Source organism: Tyto alba, unplaced genomic scaffold, assembly GCF_018691265.1.
Source record: "Tyto alba isolate M040663 unplaced genomic scaffold, T.alba_DEE_v4.0 Super-Scaffold_2, whole genome shotgun sequence".
In the NCBI taxonomy this organism is placed as follows: domain Eukaryota; kingdom Metazoa; phylum Chordata; class Aves; order Strigiformes; family Tytonidae; genus Tyto; species Tyto alba.
In genome coordinates this window covers 1,568,351-1,585,124 of record NW_024881282.1, presented here as the reverse complement: position 1 = coordinate 1,585,124, position 16,774 = coordinate 1,568,351, and the positions used below count along the sequence as shown (strand labels likewise).

Sequence of the window (16,774 nt, the reverse complement as noted above, 5' to 3'; positions counted from 1 at the left end):
ACGCTGTAGGCAGGCACATGGCAGGCTGTACCTCGACATTTTGCATCTTTTTAGGCCGAGTGTTGCGATTTGTGAGTCCAGAGCAACTGACGATGAACACACAACCCTCATGCAGACCTTGTCTGTGGCCAGGGCAAGCTTAACACCACAAGCCCATGTGTGCCTGAAAGGACACATGGATTGCAGGATGGTTCCAAGTCCTTAGGATTCCTCAGCCTCCTTTTTTAGACTGGCTGATGGGAAGTCCACCTCCCAGTTCCCTCCTGTCTGCTTGGTAGACCAAAGAGCAGACCCATCATTTCTTTGACTTCTCAGGCAAAAGAGAAAGAAAAAAAAAAAAAAAAAGCATTTCTGTTTGAAATACTCATCCCTGAACACACTGAGCCATGTAGTTGCCTTGCATGGGTCTGGATTTCAGAGTCACAGCAGAGGATGGGGCTGGATGGGCTCTGTGGCCATACAGATGTACACAAGGTCTGCTGCATTCAAAAATGAGAACAAAGAACGGGGGTGAAAAAAAAAAAAAAAAACAAAACACTATCAGTGTGCTTGCCACAAATGATCTGGTACCAACTCTTGATAGCCATTCCTGTTCTAACTTTCAGCTGATCTTCCCCCAAATTGCACAGGAAATCCTTGGGGCTCAAAACAGCTAACTCCAACAACACACAGTCTTGGAGAAATGGCCTTCCCACTTCTCCCTGAAGCTAAGCAATGACTACAAAGGAAATATAGTAGTCCCAAATTTACATTTTGCTCACAGGGAGGTCCTGGGAACACCACTGTCCACCACCTTCTCCCTGATTTTCATCAGCTCATCACAGTGACTGGCACCTTGGCCAGAGCGAAATACTCTTTAACTTGGTCCAAAAGGTTGGCTTTTCAGGGCAATGAGCCTCCAAGAAGGGCAGGCCTCCCCAACTTTCCAAGAAATCCTCTACATCACTCTGAGGTTTCCCATAAATGTACCAGGGGTGATGACTCTCGGTGTGGAGCCCACAGGAACATGACAGAATGCTGACTAGCTGCCACTCGAGGAACAGCTCGTTTCAGCACCCATCTCATCCTACCCCTTGGAGAAGCAGTACTGACCATCACCTCTACTGTGCCCGAGACGAGAACACACCCCAAAACTTCTTCACCAAATAATGGATGTTCTTAAGATAACCCTGCAGGGAAAATAAATGTTTGATAAATTGTATCAGCACCCAAAACATCAATTTTATCTTACTATAGGGCACTGAAGCCTGTAAAACAATGGTGTCTTCGAAAAGCAAATACTGGGTACCTTCATCTACATTCAGAGGAGTCACATCTCGTCCCATAAGCCTTAGTAAAAGCTCCTCAGATCATTTTGTCTTAAGAGATCAGCTCTGTGAGGCGAGCCAGGCTGCCTCAAAACCTTCTCACTTCCCATTCTTCTTCTCCACAGGCTTGCAGGGATTCTGTGGTGACAAATTATCTATTGTAGAATAAAAAAGACTCACTTGTGCTTCTTGGAGAAATACAAATGTCCTCTTTATATAGAGCAAATGGTTTGTTTCCACATGGGGGCTAAATGAACAGCTAAGTGCCCTCAGCCATGAATGAGGAATGACAACCTCAGCCTTCACTAATTTCATTCTTAGACCTCCAGGGCTGAGCCATACATTTTCATGGATAAGCTCACCCTTCATACAAAAATCCTCTGAGAGCCCACCTAGTAACATTCCTTTGATGAATACAGAGTCTTTCCTCTAATCTTTCATCAGCTCTAAGCCTTCAGCAGTGACAGTCACTCACCCCTGAAGACTGCAATATGTCCGGACCTCAATAACTGATTAACTAAAGAAAAACTGTGACAGCTAGTCAAAAGGCTCTGCCAGATCTTACCGATCCGCCCTACGTGACAGTTAAATATCAGAAAGGAGAGTTATTTCTCTCCTGAGTTCAGAGAGCAGAGCTGAAAAGAGCAGTGACAGTTTTCATGAAAACAAGGCCTTGGCACTTCAGGACAAGTTCAAGAAGACGCCGTCCTACAGAGCTCAGCAGCCAGGTTCACACTCCCAGCCTTTGAGGTTTGCATATTAGTTTGCCAAATTTCATCCGTACACACTCAAAGTGTGATAAAATGGAGTATCTGCCCACAGATACCGCCTGTACACGACAGCAGAGATCCTCAGGGAACCCTTCTTGTTAAACTCGTTGTGGGGATTTTTCAGACTCAGGCTCTCTCGACCTCTGGAGGAGTTTTCCCACAAACCGGCAGACCTCAAGAGCCGCTCGGTTTGCTCTGGCAGGGTTCCCTCCTCGCTGTGAGAGGTGATGGCCTGGCCCCTTGTGATTCCACTTGCGAGGAAGAGGCGATACGTGGGCTTGAACTCCTTCGGGGGGCACTGCCAGCCTTCCTGCCCACGAGCTGTGCTGGTTTTTTGTGGGGTGGGTTTTGGTAGTGGGGAGGGGGCTACGGCAGTGACCCCCATGTGAGAAGCTTCTCAAAGCTCCCGCAGCTCCAAGCTGGACCAATCTCTGGCCGGAGCCAAGCCCATTAACTGCCCCTCTGTGATAAAGTATTTAAGAAGGGGAACCTGGGAGGGGGTTGGGGACTTGTGAGGAGGAGTTGGGAGAAGGATGAACACCAAGGTCAGTGGAAGGAAGGAGGAGGACATGGGGGACGTGCACCAGAGCAGAGACCCCTGGATCCCGTGGGGTGATGGCAGGGCCAACCCCCTGCCACCCATGGAGGTCTCCGGTGGAGCAGATGCCGACCTCAAGCCTGTGGAGGAGCCCACACCAGGACAGGAGACTGCGCTTAAAGGAGGCCGGGACTCTGAGGGGAGAAGCAGCCCCCGCTGTTGTGGTTCGGCACTGGGAGGGCTGCAATACGTGGGGGGGACACACGCCAGAACAGAACGGGAACGGCTGCGGCCCGTGGGGAGGACTCACTGCGGAGAAGGTTCATGGAGGACTGTCTGCAGTGAGAGGGGAGCCCTGTGGAGCAGGGGAGGGATGGGCAGCGTTCACCCCTGTCCCAAGAAGGAAGGAGCAGTGAGCTGGCTGTAACCCCCATCCCCTGCCCCTGCGCTGCTGGGGGAGGAGGGAGAGAGATGAGGAGCAGAGGTGAGCCTGGGGAGAAGGGAGAGGTACGGGGAGGTGTTTTGGATGTGGTGGTGCTTCTCACTGTCCCCACCTTGTCTGTTAAGTGTTGTCTTTGTTAGCGTTGAATTCAAGTGATGTTCTTTTTCTTCTCCTAACAAGTCTGTCTTTTGGCCATGACCCTAATGGGTGAGCCACCCCTCCCTGTCCTTATCTAGATTCCTGAGCCATTTTGCTCCATTTTTCTCCTTCCCATTCCTGAGGGGGGAAGGGGTGAGTGAACAGCTGGGTGGTGCTCAGTTGCCCTCTGGGCTCAAGCCACTACACAGCGTCATCGCTTCAGTGCCACCAAGGCTGGGGCACAAGAGGATCACGCTTCTGTGACAGACAAAAGGGTAACTCACCCTGCAAGAACCAAATTTTCCAAGGAACGACACAGCCATGGTTATTTAAGTAACTTCTGGGGTGCAGCAATAACACCGGTCTGTGTGGGGCTGCACAGACACACACATCCACTCCATACGGGGACAGATTTTTGTTTGTGTGGAAAAGCTACAGTGAAGTCCAAATAATGTCCTGAGCCTCTTTCCAAGCTCCGGAGGGTGGCTCAGCTATAGAAATTGCAACCAGAAATATTATTTTTACCCTTGTAACTACTGTGTAACATTCAGACCGCTCGAACATGCAGTAGGCAAGTACCATTTCATCTCATTTAAAGGGCGTATCAGTTCTCAAAGTGACGATTTCCGTTCCAAGCTCCTCCACAGTTTCCTTTCCTAACGTACATGTCCCCAACGCCCAAAACCAGACGCAGCACAAAGCCAGCGGGCTAAGAGAAGCAGCTAAGGCTGCAGGTACTCTCAGTCTCCTTCACCTTACCAGGCTCTTTGCATGCAAAAAAAAAAAAAAAAACACCCTACCTCAAACAAATATTATTTTTGCATTTTCTTAATATATATGACAAAGTCCCATGCTGGAGCATAACAAAACAGCCCAGTCTGACCTTATTATCCTAACTCTGTAATGACTGTTCCCATTTTTTACTCTTTCCTCTTTAACATTCTGAGATTAAAACATTTCTTTTCTGTAGAGATCTTGAAAAAAAGCTTTAAAATGTTTATTTTGTTTCAACTTAAATGGCTGTTTCACTTGTTATCTTCATCCAGGCCTTGGTAGTTCAAAACCACCCTGCATTATCTGTAGTACTGGAGGGCCTTTTCTCTTTTGCCTCCACTTACCCACTTTTCTCCCTTAGTGCACCGGAAAGATAAAGAGAATGTAAAATAAAAGGCAAAAATGTGCAGCGAAAACCGTTTTGGGGCTCTTTGCTTTCCCCAGCTGGAATCCACAGCATCCAGCCACTCCCCGCACTGTTGTGCCTCGTGTTCCTTCTCCTCAGACAGTGGCCACCAGGAGATAATTTCCAAACATTTATTACCACCCCCTAAACCGGACCTTGGAGTTCAGGGGACACAAAACCTGTTTCTCCGTGGATTATCAGGGATGGAGGGCAGGAGGAGAGCAAGGTTGTACCACAGCTCCCAGCCCTTCCTTTGGTATTTCTACTTTGCTCTGCTCTCACACCTTGCTGGACACCTCGAGCTGATTTTGGCCACTTGTCCGCCTCAGGCTAAGCTCATGTCCTGCGATTAATGCACACAGACGAGAAAAGGGTTAACAGGAGAAGGTGACAAAAGGCTGGCATAGCTCTGAGCTCACAGAGTGACACACCACTGTACTTTCACGTGCGGCTGGTACTGTCGTGGCTTTACTCCCGGCTCACTGCAACACCCCTCACAGGCCTCTAACAACCGAAACTACTATAACAATCATACTGTTTGCATAAAAAAAAAAAAAAAACTACAAAGCAAAACAAAACAAAAAACCTGCAGTCAGTTTGTTTCAGATTCTTCACAAGCTGTTTACTCAACACTTTCTTTTTGAATCACGGTATGTAGACAGAATTGCTAAGACGAGGCTTTTGGCGAATTTCAGACTGTTGAGCTACTTTACAAAATATAAGGTAAATGAAACAGCTCTTCCTCTGTACCTGAGAATTCTTGCCATCCTCTTCCCTGAACGGTTCCAACACCAACATATCTTGAAGTGACAAAGTGGAGGATGTCAGGAAAGTAACCACCGGTGAGGAAAAGCACTTCTCACATTGCCCAGCTCCAGTTACTGCTTCCAGAGCAGCCTCTCAGCCGAAGGAAGGGGTCTGGCTTTCCATCCATTTCCACAGCATTTCTGCCTCTGTACCTGCTTTTGCCCTTGCTTCTTCCTCACTCACTTTTGTACTGACAGCCCCAAATTAGCCCCAAGCACAGAGTTCAGCCAGCAAGGCCCACGTCTGAGCCCATCGCGTCACCCAGAATGTCCCCCCACCTCCCCAAGCACTTCGGGTGCCCTGCAAAACTGCCCAAAGCATCTCCATTCCCCCTCCCACAACTTCTGCAGGACTGACACTGACAGCACGCTGAAAACTAAGGGGAAAAATAAACAGTACAGACTGTCAAATAACACAAGAGACGCTACACAGACTAAAAGATTCACATTCAGATATATTTCTGTAAAAACAAGTTATTTTTCTGATTACTCCAGAGCCACCTCGGAAGCTGCAGGCTGCCACCTTGCAGTGTTACAGAAAACAGACGCAGCTTGCCTCACAACACCGTGCATGCCAGCTAAAACCCAGCCAGAAGACAGAAAAAGCACAGCCATCCATAATAAATTCCCAATTATCACCACTGATCCTGAAGCGTCGCTGTTACAGGCAGCGAACCACAGCTCGAAGCAAGCTAGTGGCACCGATCCTTCAGCGCCTGGTCTGAGCCTACACTGGAGAGAAGCAGAGAGGAAAGAATTGCTGCAAGAGCAACCACCTGCAAAGGTGGGCTCAGGGTGAGGGCAGCCCTGCCACCTCGGCTTGATCAGCGGCTTCTTGGCAGGGGGAACTGGTGGCGACGCACAGCACTTGTTAGGAAAATCGTAAAGTACCTGAGAATGACACACATTTCATTGTTAAAAATCACAGACTGGTTTGGGTGGGAAGGGACCTTAAAGATCATCTAGTTCCAACCCCCAGGGTGCTCCCAGCCCCATCCAACCCGGCCTTGAACCCTTCCAGGGAGGGGGCAGCCACAGCTGCTCTGGGCACCCTGGGCCAGCGCCTCACCCCCCCGCACAGGGAAGAATTTCTGCCTTAGATCTCACCTAAATCTGCCCTCTTTCAGTTTAAAACTGTCACCCCTCATCCTACCCCCACCCCCTGATCCAGAGTCCCTCCCCACCTTTCCTGTCCCCCCTTTAAGCCCTGGGAGGCCGCTCGAAGGTCTCCCTGGAGCCTTCTCTTCTCCTGGCTGAACCCCCCCAACTCTCTCAGCCCGGCCTCCCAGGGGAGCTGCTCCAGCCCCCCCAGCATCTTCGTGACCTCCTCTGGCCCCGCTCGAGCAGCTCCGTGTCCTTCTGCTGTTGGGGGCCCCCGAGCTGGACAGAAAAAAAAAAAAAAAAAAAAAACAAACAAAAAAAAACTACCTCAGGAAGCTTTAGTTGGAAACCATCGCATAACCACGTTATACTAAAGGGCAGAGGTTAAGCTGGTTTTGACAGAGATTTGGGATGCTTCTGGATTCATCACCACACCCATACACAGATATTTCTGTATATCTGAGAAGCTGCACACACTTGTACTGCTTTATCACCTGTATTGTACTTACAAATCTGCACGTAGTCCTGCCCCGTTACCTACATTTGAGCATTCCAACTGTTAAAATATCGATACCTGTGAACTAAAATTACTAGAAAACAGATATTTGTGGAATAGAATTATTAAGATCCATTTAAGCTGTTTTAACCATTTAACTATTGTGCTGCAAATGGGACCAAACAAATGCTAATCTTTTGAGGAATAGTTAGAATAACTGTAGGAAAAGGAACTGTCCTGGGTTTGAGTGAGTGGTGGGGTTTTTTGGTAGCAGGGGAGGGGGCTATAGGGGCGGCCCCCTGTGAGAAGCTTCTCGAAGCTCCCTCAGCTCGAGGTCAGCTCCACCTCTGCACCAAAACTCTGCCAATCAGCTGCACCTTTGCAATAACGTATTTAAGAAGGGACGTGGTGACGGGCAGTCGGACTTGTGAGGAGGAGTTGCTGCAGCTGCGTGAACACCAAGGTCAGTGGGGGAATGGAGGAAGAAAGGAGGGGGGAGGTGTGCCGGAGCAGAGACCCCCCTGTATCCTGTGGTGAGACAGCAGGGCGGCCCCCCCGCCACCCATGAAGATCCACAGTGGAACAGACACTGATTTATGGCCTGTCAGGTGTTTTGCATGGATGATCAAGGTGACTGTACCCAAAGGAGGCCAGGAGCCTGTGGGAAGAAGCAGCCCCTGCTGTTTTAGTTCAGCGCTGGGAGGATTGAAGCATGCGGGGGTGTTCCACGCCAGAGCATCTCGGGAAGGGCTGCAGACCCTGGGAGGGACTCCAGTTGGAGAAATTTTGTGTAGGACTGTCTCCTGTGAGAGGGGGACCATGCTGAAGCAGGGAAACAAGTTCCAGAAGCTCCCCCCCCGTTGAAGATGGCAGAAGCAGCAGCACTGACTGCACTCCCCATTCCCTGCCCCTGCGCCACTGGGGGAGGAGGTAGAGATATCGGGAGCAGAGCTGAGCCCGGGAAGAAGGGAGGGGTGGGGGGAAGGTGTTCTCAAGATGTGGCAATGCTTCTCACTGTCCTACTCTGTTATGTGTTGTTAGTGTCTGTAATAAATGTATGTTCTTTTTTTCTTCCCCTAACGAGTCTGCCTTTTGCTCGTGATCATAAAAGGGGGATTATTTCCCCATCCCAGTCCTATCTTGAACCCCAAGCCTGGCTCTCTGTCCCTTCTCATTGCCGGAGGGGAAGGGAGAGAGAGCGGCTGCATTGCGGTTGGCTGCCAACCAGGCCTAAACCACAACACAGCCTTATTGTAGCAGATGCAAAGAAACGTAAAGATAAGGCAGCTGGAAATTAGCAACAAAACCAGCGTGGGCCAGCCTGGGAGGACAAGATCTACGTGACCACAGGACTGGGTTTGTGTAGAAGTAAGGGTGAAATGGCAGAGACAGCGAGGAAGACTATAAGCCTTCATCCAAAGACCCAACAAAGACCACCTGGTGACAACAACAGGGGCACATGATATTAACATATGCTAATGAGCTCCCGGAAAAAGCTGTAGGATAGAAATGCAAGGAGTACATATGGTTAAGGTGGTAGAAATGCTTGTTGTCTTCACACACAGTCACCAGGAGCTATCCCCCTGGGTGCCCGGCGCTGTAACAAAAACCACCTGCTTTCTAAAAACGCCAAAATTGGGGTTTAGAGAGTGAATTAATTAGCGCGTCCCGGGAACAAAACAGGATTAAGGACATCACCGCAACACGGCCCGAGGCCTCCCGCTGCCCTCGCACACCGCCCGCGGACACTCCGCGGGAATAACGCGGGTTTTGGTGGTTTGTTTTTTTTTTGTTTGTTTTTTTGGTTTTTTTTTTTTTTAACACCCGAAGTCGCAGTTTTTTCCCTCACGGAGGGGACCGCGGCCCTCGCGCGACGTCATCGCTGCGCGCCGCGGCGTGACGTCAGAGGCGCGCCGGGAGGGCGAGACGTTGCTATGGAGGCGGTGGGCGCCGGGGAGAAGGAGGAGGAGGAGGATGAGGAGGAAGACGAAGAAGAGGAGGAGGAGGAGGAGGATGAGTGGCTGCTGCAGTCCCTGCGCCTGTGAGGGAGACGCGGCCCCGGTCCCCCCGGCCCCGCCAACCTTCCCCCCCTCCGCCCCCCCCCACACACACACACCCGCCATCCCTTTTCTCCCCTCAGGTACGAGGACCTGCACACCTTCGAGCTCCAGGCGCCCACCCGTGTCATCGAGTGGGCCCGGGGGAACCGTGAGTGTGGGGGCGAGGCGGTACCAGCCTGGGTGCTGATGGGGGGGGGGGGGGGGGGGCGGGGAGAAGGGGTCACCGAGGAGGGGGAAAAAGGGGGGTTGGGGCGAAAATGGCCACGGAGTGGGGAGAGAAGGGAGGTTGTGGGGTCAGGGCGGGCGAAGGGCCCTGAGGGGAGTCCACGGAGCCGCCCCACGATGCCAGGAGGGGGATGCCCCCGGGTTCAGCGCGAGCCGTATTGTAACTCGGGGGGGGGGGGGGGGGTCCCCTCACCGTGGGGGGTCCCCTCACCGTGTCCCTGGTTCTCCATCCCCACCCCAAGGTGTCTGCGTAGCCGGGTACGGACAGTCTGGTGGGAACGAGATCCTGCAGCTGGTCCCACCGCCGACGCTGCTGGGCAAGGAGACCCAGGTGGGTGCTGCAGCCAGGGTGGCACCAGATCTCTCTGTCCTCCTCGCCCCGGTGTCTTCAGAGACCGGGCTCTGCTAAGCTGGGCTTTGCAAGCTGTTCCCTGGCTTCTGTAGCTCATCACGAAGGTTTGGGCAGGTTTTGAGGAGATTTGGTTAAAAGGTAACGGGCGTGAGTCACCCGGCTCCTGTCCGCTTGAGGCAGCGCAGGTTGGCAGGCCGGCCGTGCAATCCTGCCGCTCTGCGGGCAGCTCGTGCCATGAAAACTTCACCTCCAGATACGTGAACAAAAGCGTTTCCTGGGGAAATAGGACAGATGGGGACACCGAGGCGAATGAAGAAGGGACTCGCTGAGGTGCCCAAGCCTGGGCGACCACTCTGCCGAACAGTGGGGTTGGTCCTTGGGTGGGTGACCCCTGCGCTTAAGTAGAAGGTGGTGTTTGGTCCCTGCGTAAGCGGAAAGCTGAGCCAGATGTGCACAGATGGCAGTGAACCCCAGCAGAGCTCTTGGCAGGAGCTTTCTCCAGATTTTTTTTTCCTCCAACTATTCTGGGATCCTTCAGTCCTATAGCTCCTGTTGAAACAGGCATTACTGGACAAGCAAGAGCTCTACCAAGCGAGAGCGTGTCTTGTGTCTCTTGTCTTTTTTCATGGTGACCAACCACACCAAGTTCTGCACTGTTAAGTGTGACAAAATGACTTTGCCTCTGATTTCTAGGGCCTCTGTCCAGAGAGAGATTTCAAGGTGGAATGTGGTGGGTTTTCAAACCGCCCAGTGTACAGCCTGAAATACGTGCCGGACACCAGGTATGGCCACGAGGTCCTTCTGGGGCATGTTGGAGATGGAGAGGGGACTTGTCCACTGAGAGGAAGCTCCTTTTCCTTGCCTTTTCCCAACCTAGCTGGCCAATCCTGCCAGCTCTGGGAACAGCATGAGGTGTGAGCTGCATGAGTGTGCCAGCTCTGGGAGCAGCATGTGTGTGAGCCGCTTCCCAGTGACACGTAGAGGTCCTCCCAGAACCCCATCTTGGTGTTTGGAAAGGAGCCATTTAATGGGGTGCTCAGCAAAACAGAGTGTACCCCGCTTCTGCAGCACTGGAAGCCGCAGTGGGGCAGCTGGCAGGGAGACCAAGGCTGCTGCTGGATAACTTGAATCCTCGGCCTCTTCCAGGAGCAAGCTGCAGGGGCTGATGACGTTGATGCTGGCTCACCAGGGATCCCTCCCTGCCCCACTCGTGAGCACAGGAGAGCCTGTCTAACTCCCTTGCTCTGCCTTTTCCATCTCTCCCTTTTTCAGTTGGTGCTGCGTGGAAGTGCTCAGCAGAGCAGGATACCAGTGGCTGCTGCCACCGCTCTGTAAGTCCCTGTGTATTCAGGTTCAGAAGGTTTTTTCCAGCTGTGGATTGCAGACCAAGCAAACACCCTTCCCTCCAGCTGATTCATTTCACTCATTCAGCTCTCTCCTCCTGCACAAGCCCCCATTGCTACTTTGAGGCTTTTTGCACCATTCTCAGTCTAGCGCTTTTGGAAAACCTGCTAATTAAATACTGTTGCCTTGGACAGTGTTTGCCTGGGCTGTGTAGAGCACCCTGGCACGAGGAGTTGTGGGATCTTGGTCCTTGTGCCCCCTTCTCCACTCCAAGCAGAGGCAAGAGCTCCTGAGCACGAGAGGAACAGCAGACTAGTTTGTCCCAGGCTGGAGAGAAAAAGGCTGTTTTCTGTTCCTGAAAGGTTTTGTGGGGTTATTTTTGTTTCCTCAGCTTGCTGGTGACGAGTGGCCCGCCAGACAGCTCCCTCCACATCTGGCAGGTGTCAGCAGAGGACACTGGTAAGGGAACGCGTTTCTGAGGTTGAGTAGTTTCTCAGTGTAGCCCTTGCATCAAGCACCTCTAGCTTCCTCTTCCTCCTGGGTGTAAAACGAGGAGGAGGAGAGAGAGGAGTGGCAGTCCCGTTCGGTGAAGTCCCAAGTGACTGCCCTTGTGTGGCAGGGGCTGGAGAAGGGCACGAGACAAGTGTCTACACCAGTTCTGGTGGCTTGGAAAGAAATGGACTCAATAGCACAAACCTCATAAGGGAATTCCTAGCTGTAGGCCTGTCACAGTTGGCTTTCCACTTACTTGTGAGCTCTTAGTCATACAAACAAAAACCTGAATCATATAGTTGGCAAAACGTTTCCTTAATAACTCCACGGGTTAGAAATAAAGAGTTCCATACATCACCTTTCGGGCTAGACCATGAACCACCTCAGCTCTCCAAGCCTTTGCCTGCCTGCCTCTAGAAGAGGACTGCTGTTGCTTGGTTTACTCTTGTGAAATAACGTTGAAACCACCAGGAAGGAAGTGCGAAATGCTATTAGAAGTTTTCTTATTCTTCACTGAAAAGAAACATCTTGATTCACCACTTTCCATGCATTTCGTTAGATTTTAAATGGTCAGTCCCTGCTGGATGTGTTGGGAAGAGGGGTTTTATTCTGGAGAGGGTTAGTCATAATTGGATTTTTTTACTGGTTTAGCAGGTCAGTTTTAGCTTTGCAAGGCGTCTTTGTGAAACAGCTTAATCTTGTAGATTACTTAACTCCTGATGTGTTTTACAACTGCTTACATCTCTTTCAAATAGATGTTATTAAATCTGTAAGTGCCCTACCTACAGAAAATGGCACTGGGCAACCTTGGGCTAAAATTGCAACCATTTCGGCCAGAGCTCCGTGGGTCCTTCACGGCTCGAGACTCAACAGCATCCAAATTACAGAGGTTGAATCGAGGAAAAATGTCTACATGGCAGGTATTCAAACCAAGCCTAATCTCTGATTTTGGCAAGTGAGGGTTTGGCTAAAGCAAGGGCAACTGCTCAAGTGGCAAACATTTCACTGGGTGGGTACTTCCCAGGCACGTGCCGAAGGGTAGAAAGATATTTGCAGAAAGTACGTTGTCTTGAGGGAAGAGGTTGCAATGCTCTGCTCCATCTCCAGCTTCTCCCTACTCCTGTGACAGTGATTTCTCAGGCTTCTGCTCCAGATCTGTGCCCCAGGAGAGCACTGTCGATTGTTTCAGCGCCCGGAATCGGGTTAGAAGAGGGCTGCTGTGTATGTTGTTCCGAGTCACGTCACTTGGGGTCGTTGAAATCTGCCTTACCTCGAGGTGGTTCATCCACCTCTGGTTTGTTGGGGGTCCTGGAGACCGTCTGCCTTTACCTACACGCTAAGACTCAGTCCCCACACACCTCATCCCCTGGGGAGGAAAGCATTGTGTGCGTCCATGTGCTGAGCAAAAGGAAGGACCCTTTGTCACTGCTCTGCCATGTCCCCACGCTGCAGGGACTCGTGTGGCTCCTGCTGCTGAGGGGTAGTGCTGGAGGCATTCGCTGGCAGAGCCCTGCTCCATGCCAGGTCCCCCATGGGACCTCCAGCAGAATTAGTGTTAATCGTGGGCCTGTCTGGGTGTTAACATCACCTTTTGAGGGGTGCAGACTGTGCCCGCTCTGCATGGATCCAGTGCAGAGAGAATTCTTGAGCAGGATATCCGTCACTGCTTCTGACTCTCTCGAAGAGCTAAGGAGCCTTGCTTGAAATTCCTTTCCAGGGACGAAGCTGGAAATCTGCTTTCTCGGGCAAGATTGCAGCCGAGAAATCACGCAGATGCTCCTGGTGGTGTCTGACATCTGCATCTCTTGGGTTTTTTTGGCTTTTTGTTTTTTTTTTTTTTTTTTCTAGCCTCCAGAGACAGCGAGGAGCTCAGCGGCCTGGCCTTCCTGGATTGCAACGCCCTGCTCCTCTGCTGCGCCGGGGGCCGGCTGTGCCTGGCTGACGTGCGGCAGCCGCAGGGACCCTCGGAGGCCGCGGCCGTCCCCTCGGCGCTGCGCGGTGAGCGGTGGTGCATGGGAGTGGGGCGAGGGCCTCAAGGCTCTGCCTCGAGCTCCCAGCCCGTAGCTCGCCTCTCGAGCAGAGGGCACCTCACCCTCACAGACATAAGAAAAACCTCTGAGCCTTTGGCCTCGGTGAAGTGCAGAGTCCCCTCTCCCAGCTCGGGGGCGGAATTCCTGTGCGTCTCCTGGGCTCCTGCTCTGGAAGGTTGCCTCGCTGTCTCAGGTATGTGTTTTGGGCAGAGATCTCCTTTTCTGGATGCTTTTTTGATCTCCCTATCAAGATCCCCCCTTCCTTTAAACACCCTGCTTAGGGGGTGGTTTCTCAGAGCTCCTTCTCGAGGAGCTTGACCATCATCCTCTGCAGTTGCCTCTCCCCAACAACTACAGAAGGGGCTTGGATGGGCTTGGGGGGGACTCCCGCTTCCCTCCTGGGAGAACAGAGATCTTAAGCCCTTAGCAAAGGCTGCTCTGATGGTCCCAGGGACAGCCTGGCCACAGGGATAAGACCAGCTGGGCAACAGAGCTGCCCCTTGGCCAGAGCATTGCAAATACAGCCTAGTGTACCTGCAGGCTTTTTGGATCTGGCCCGTGTTCTCCTCGGCAGCTGTGAGCTCAAGACAAGCTCCTCTGAGATTCGGATGCTCTGCTGTTGCAGATTCAGTCTGGGCCTTTGTCCTCATTTCAGCAGGCCTGCGGGGAGGCTGAGCGTGAGCCCGGTGGGACTAGAGCAAAGCAACTCGCTTCTGCCATCTCTCCGATTGTCTTTTCTTCAAGGTTTTGACGGGACGGTGCACGTGTACGACGCGGGGAGCTGGGACAGCTCTGGCAGGGAAGCAGAGCCCATCTTTGTGCACAGAGGCCATGCGTTCGGCGGGCCGGGCAGCAGCAAAAACCCTCCCTTGGTCACAGCACACACGTGGCATCCACAGAAACCGAGGACTTTACTGTCAGCGGCAAGCGACGGTTCCCTGCACGTTTGGGACTGGGTTCAGTCTTGTGGGAAGTGTGGGTAGATGGTGCTTTCGGTGAGGTGGGGTGTGTTTCCTGTCTGCGTTCCAGTTCGCGTAGGCTGCGAGGTATCTGTTTGCATGCAGATACCACTTTGAGACAGTTGTAGTGAACAGAGCCAACTGTGAAGAGTGCTATTTTTTAATATAGCAAAAAAAATTTTGATCGTGTCACTTGCTCGCCGGCATGCCAGCCTTCAAATGATAGCTGTGACTGTAGTAACCTGTAGTTCTGGTCATGTCTGCAAGCGGAGAACATCCTGCCGTCGTTCTATCGTAGACCCGTCGTGTCTGCACCACGCTTTTCGGAAGAAAACAGACAAAAAAGCAGGAGTACAGTTTGAGGAAATGGGCTCTTCTGTGGCACATTTAACCCGCTGCTTTCCAGGCCCGGGGGAAAGGCTGTACCCGCCGTGGGGTGTTGGCATTTCATCACGTGTGTGTGTCAGGAGCAGTGGCCTCTGCTCAGGAAGTCACAGTGCAAACGCAGCCTGTTTGCAGCCTGCAAAAGGAAGAGGAACAAACCTCTTCAGCCCCCAGCCTGCTGCAAGCTTTGCCCTCCCCCCTGCTCAGCCAGAGAGCGTCCAGGCTAAGAAAAGGCTTTGGTGTCTTCTGGCTCTTTTACCACCAACTGAAAGTTTAAATTTGATTGAGCTAATGTGATTTCCTGGGCCTGAGGAAGCCAGGCAGTGACTGGCAACGCCTACGCTGTTACCAAGGTGTTACTTGAGGGAGAGGGGGGGAAAAAAAACCCTGTGTGCTCCTTATGCCAAACATATTTCATCGGGGAGCTGGGGCGTCAGGGACTGTGGCAGAGCGGGGCATGGGGTGCTCACCCCCCAAAGCGGGGGGACCCTGGGGGTTTCTTGTGCTGGAGCAGCCAGCCTGGAAATGCTCCTGGGGGAGCTCATGCAGGAAGGCCTGGTTCTGCTTTCCACCCCTGGAGGGTTTCCAGCAAAACCAGTCCAGCTGTGCCCAGGTCAGACTGGTGTGAATGGGTTCTGGCAAAGGGCCTGGGAGGATTTCTGGAGGGCTTTTGGCTTTCCAGGCTCCCGACATCCCTTCCCCGGCTCCGTGAGTTTGGGAAGTGGCTTTTGCAGCGCGTGGCTGATGGGTGCACAGGCACCAAGGGTCCCCCCGGGTGGGATCTCGCCCCTCAAGGGATCTTTTTTTGAGCAAGTGGGAGATTTGACAACACCGAGGCGCGCAGCTCAGCCGCTGCAGCTCCTCCACACGCAGCCTTGAGATGGGAAAAAGAACCCCCCAGGGTGAGGGTCTGGCCCTGGAGGAGGTGGGCTCTGAGGAGGAGACCCCCCCCACAGCTCCTCTTCTTCCTCACCTTCCCCTTTGCAGGGACGTGGTGGAGGAACTGCTGGTGAGCAGAAGCAGCAGAGCTGAGCGTGACTCCATCCCACGTCCCAGTGATGCAGGTAGCGCGGAGAGGACGGGGAAGCAAATTTGCTCAGCTTCCTACAGAAATGGGTCTTAAGCAATAGCACAGTTTGTACTCATCTAAACTCATCTAAACTTCCTTTTTTTTTTTTTTTTTTTTTTTTTTTTTCTCCCCAAAAATAACTTAAGCCTCCTTGTCCAGCTTGAACCAGATTTGACAGGGGAGTGGAGATGTCCAAAATATTAAGTACTTGCAGCTGCCATGGAAAGGGATTCTGCCCTGAGGAGGGATCTCCCTTCGATCGCAACGCTGGGTGCTGAGGACATTTCTCCTCCATGTTTCAAAACGCCTCAATGTTTGATCAGGGTCCGGGGGTGTGACCATGGGGACTCAGCTTTGCCGGAGCCTTGGTGGGGGAGGTCGGGGTGGCTCCTGCCCCCGGCCCAAATGCCAAACACCCCCAAGCTGCACCGGCTCTGGGACAGTCTCTCCTTCCCCCACAGCATCAGCGCAGCAAGGGGCAGCTCGCAGCTGCATTGGACGTGGATGTGTCCAACCTTTTTCTCTCCCTGGGACCACGGAAAGGTCTTCCAGGACCCTTGTTTTCACTGAGGCAAGAGTTTTTTCCTTTCTGGCTTCACTCCAGGGCAAGGCATCGCGGCTGGGGAGAGCAGCTGGATTCGCCAGGCCGCAGCCGTTTCCCAGCAGGGAGCAAATCCAGAGTGGTGCTGTGGCTGCTGTTGGGAGCAAGCAGCGCGCTGGGTTTCTCCTCCCTTCCCTGGGAAGTGGGGAGAAGCCAGAACCCATATGTGTTCCCCCCCCTCTCATTCAGGCCCAGTCTCCAACGCCCAGATTGCGAGAGAGCGGAGGCAAAACCCAGGCAACGCTTTTGCACAAGGCCGGAGGCTGCTGCCAGCCCTGCTTTCTTTCCGAGGGTGCCTGGGGGGTTTTAAGGACCTGGGAGGGTGGAAATTCTGCTTCGAGGCCTCTTATTACTCTACCACTGCTGGGCCCTGTTTGTGGGGAGGAGATTGGGCTGATCTCAGCTGGGTTTAACGGGGCCCATTCCCCCGGCAGCACGAGCATCCTCCGCTCCTTGAGAGCCCAGGACACTTGTGCACCA

General features: G+C 52.6%; 1 protein-coding gene across 1 annotated transcript; it reads left to right on the top strand.

The window, feature by feature from the left end:
* Window positions 1-8,685: 8,685 nt before the first annotated feature.
* On the top strand, window positions 8,686-14,422 carry WDR73 (WD repeat domain 73). Its single transcript, XM_042792407.1, has 8 exons — window positions 8,686-8,819; window positions 8,919-8,986; window positions 9,306-9,394; window positions 10,109-10,197; window positions 11,151-11,218; window positions 12,007-12,171; window positions 13,100-13,474; window positions 14,026-14,422. Exons 1-8 carry the CDS (start codon window positions 8,713-8,715, stop codon window positions 14,262-14,264), a joined length of 1,200 nt encoding a protein of 399 aa, XP_042648341.1. The 5' UTR covers window positions 8,686-8,712; the 3' UTR covers window positions 14,265-14,422.
* Window positions 14,423-16,774: the final 2,352 nt, after the last annotated feature.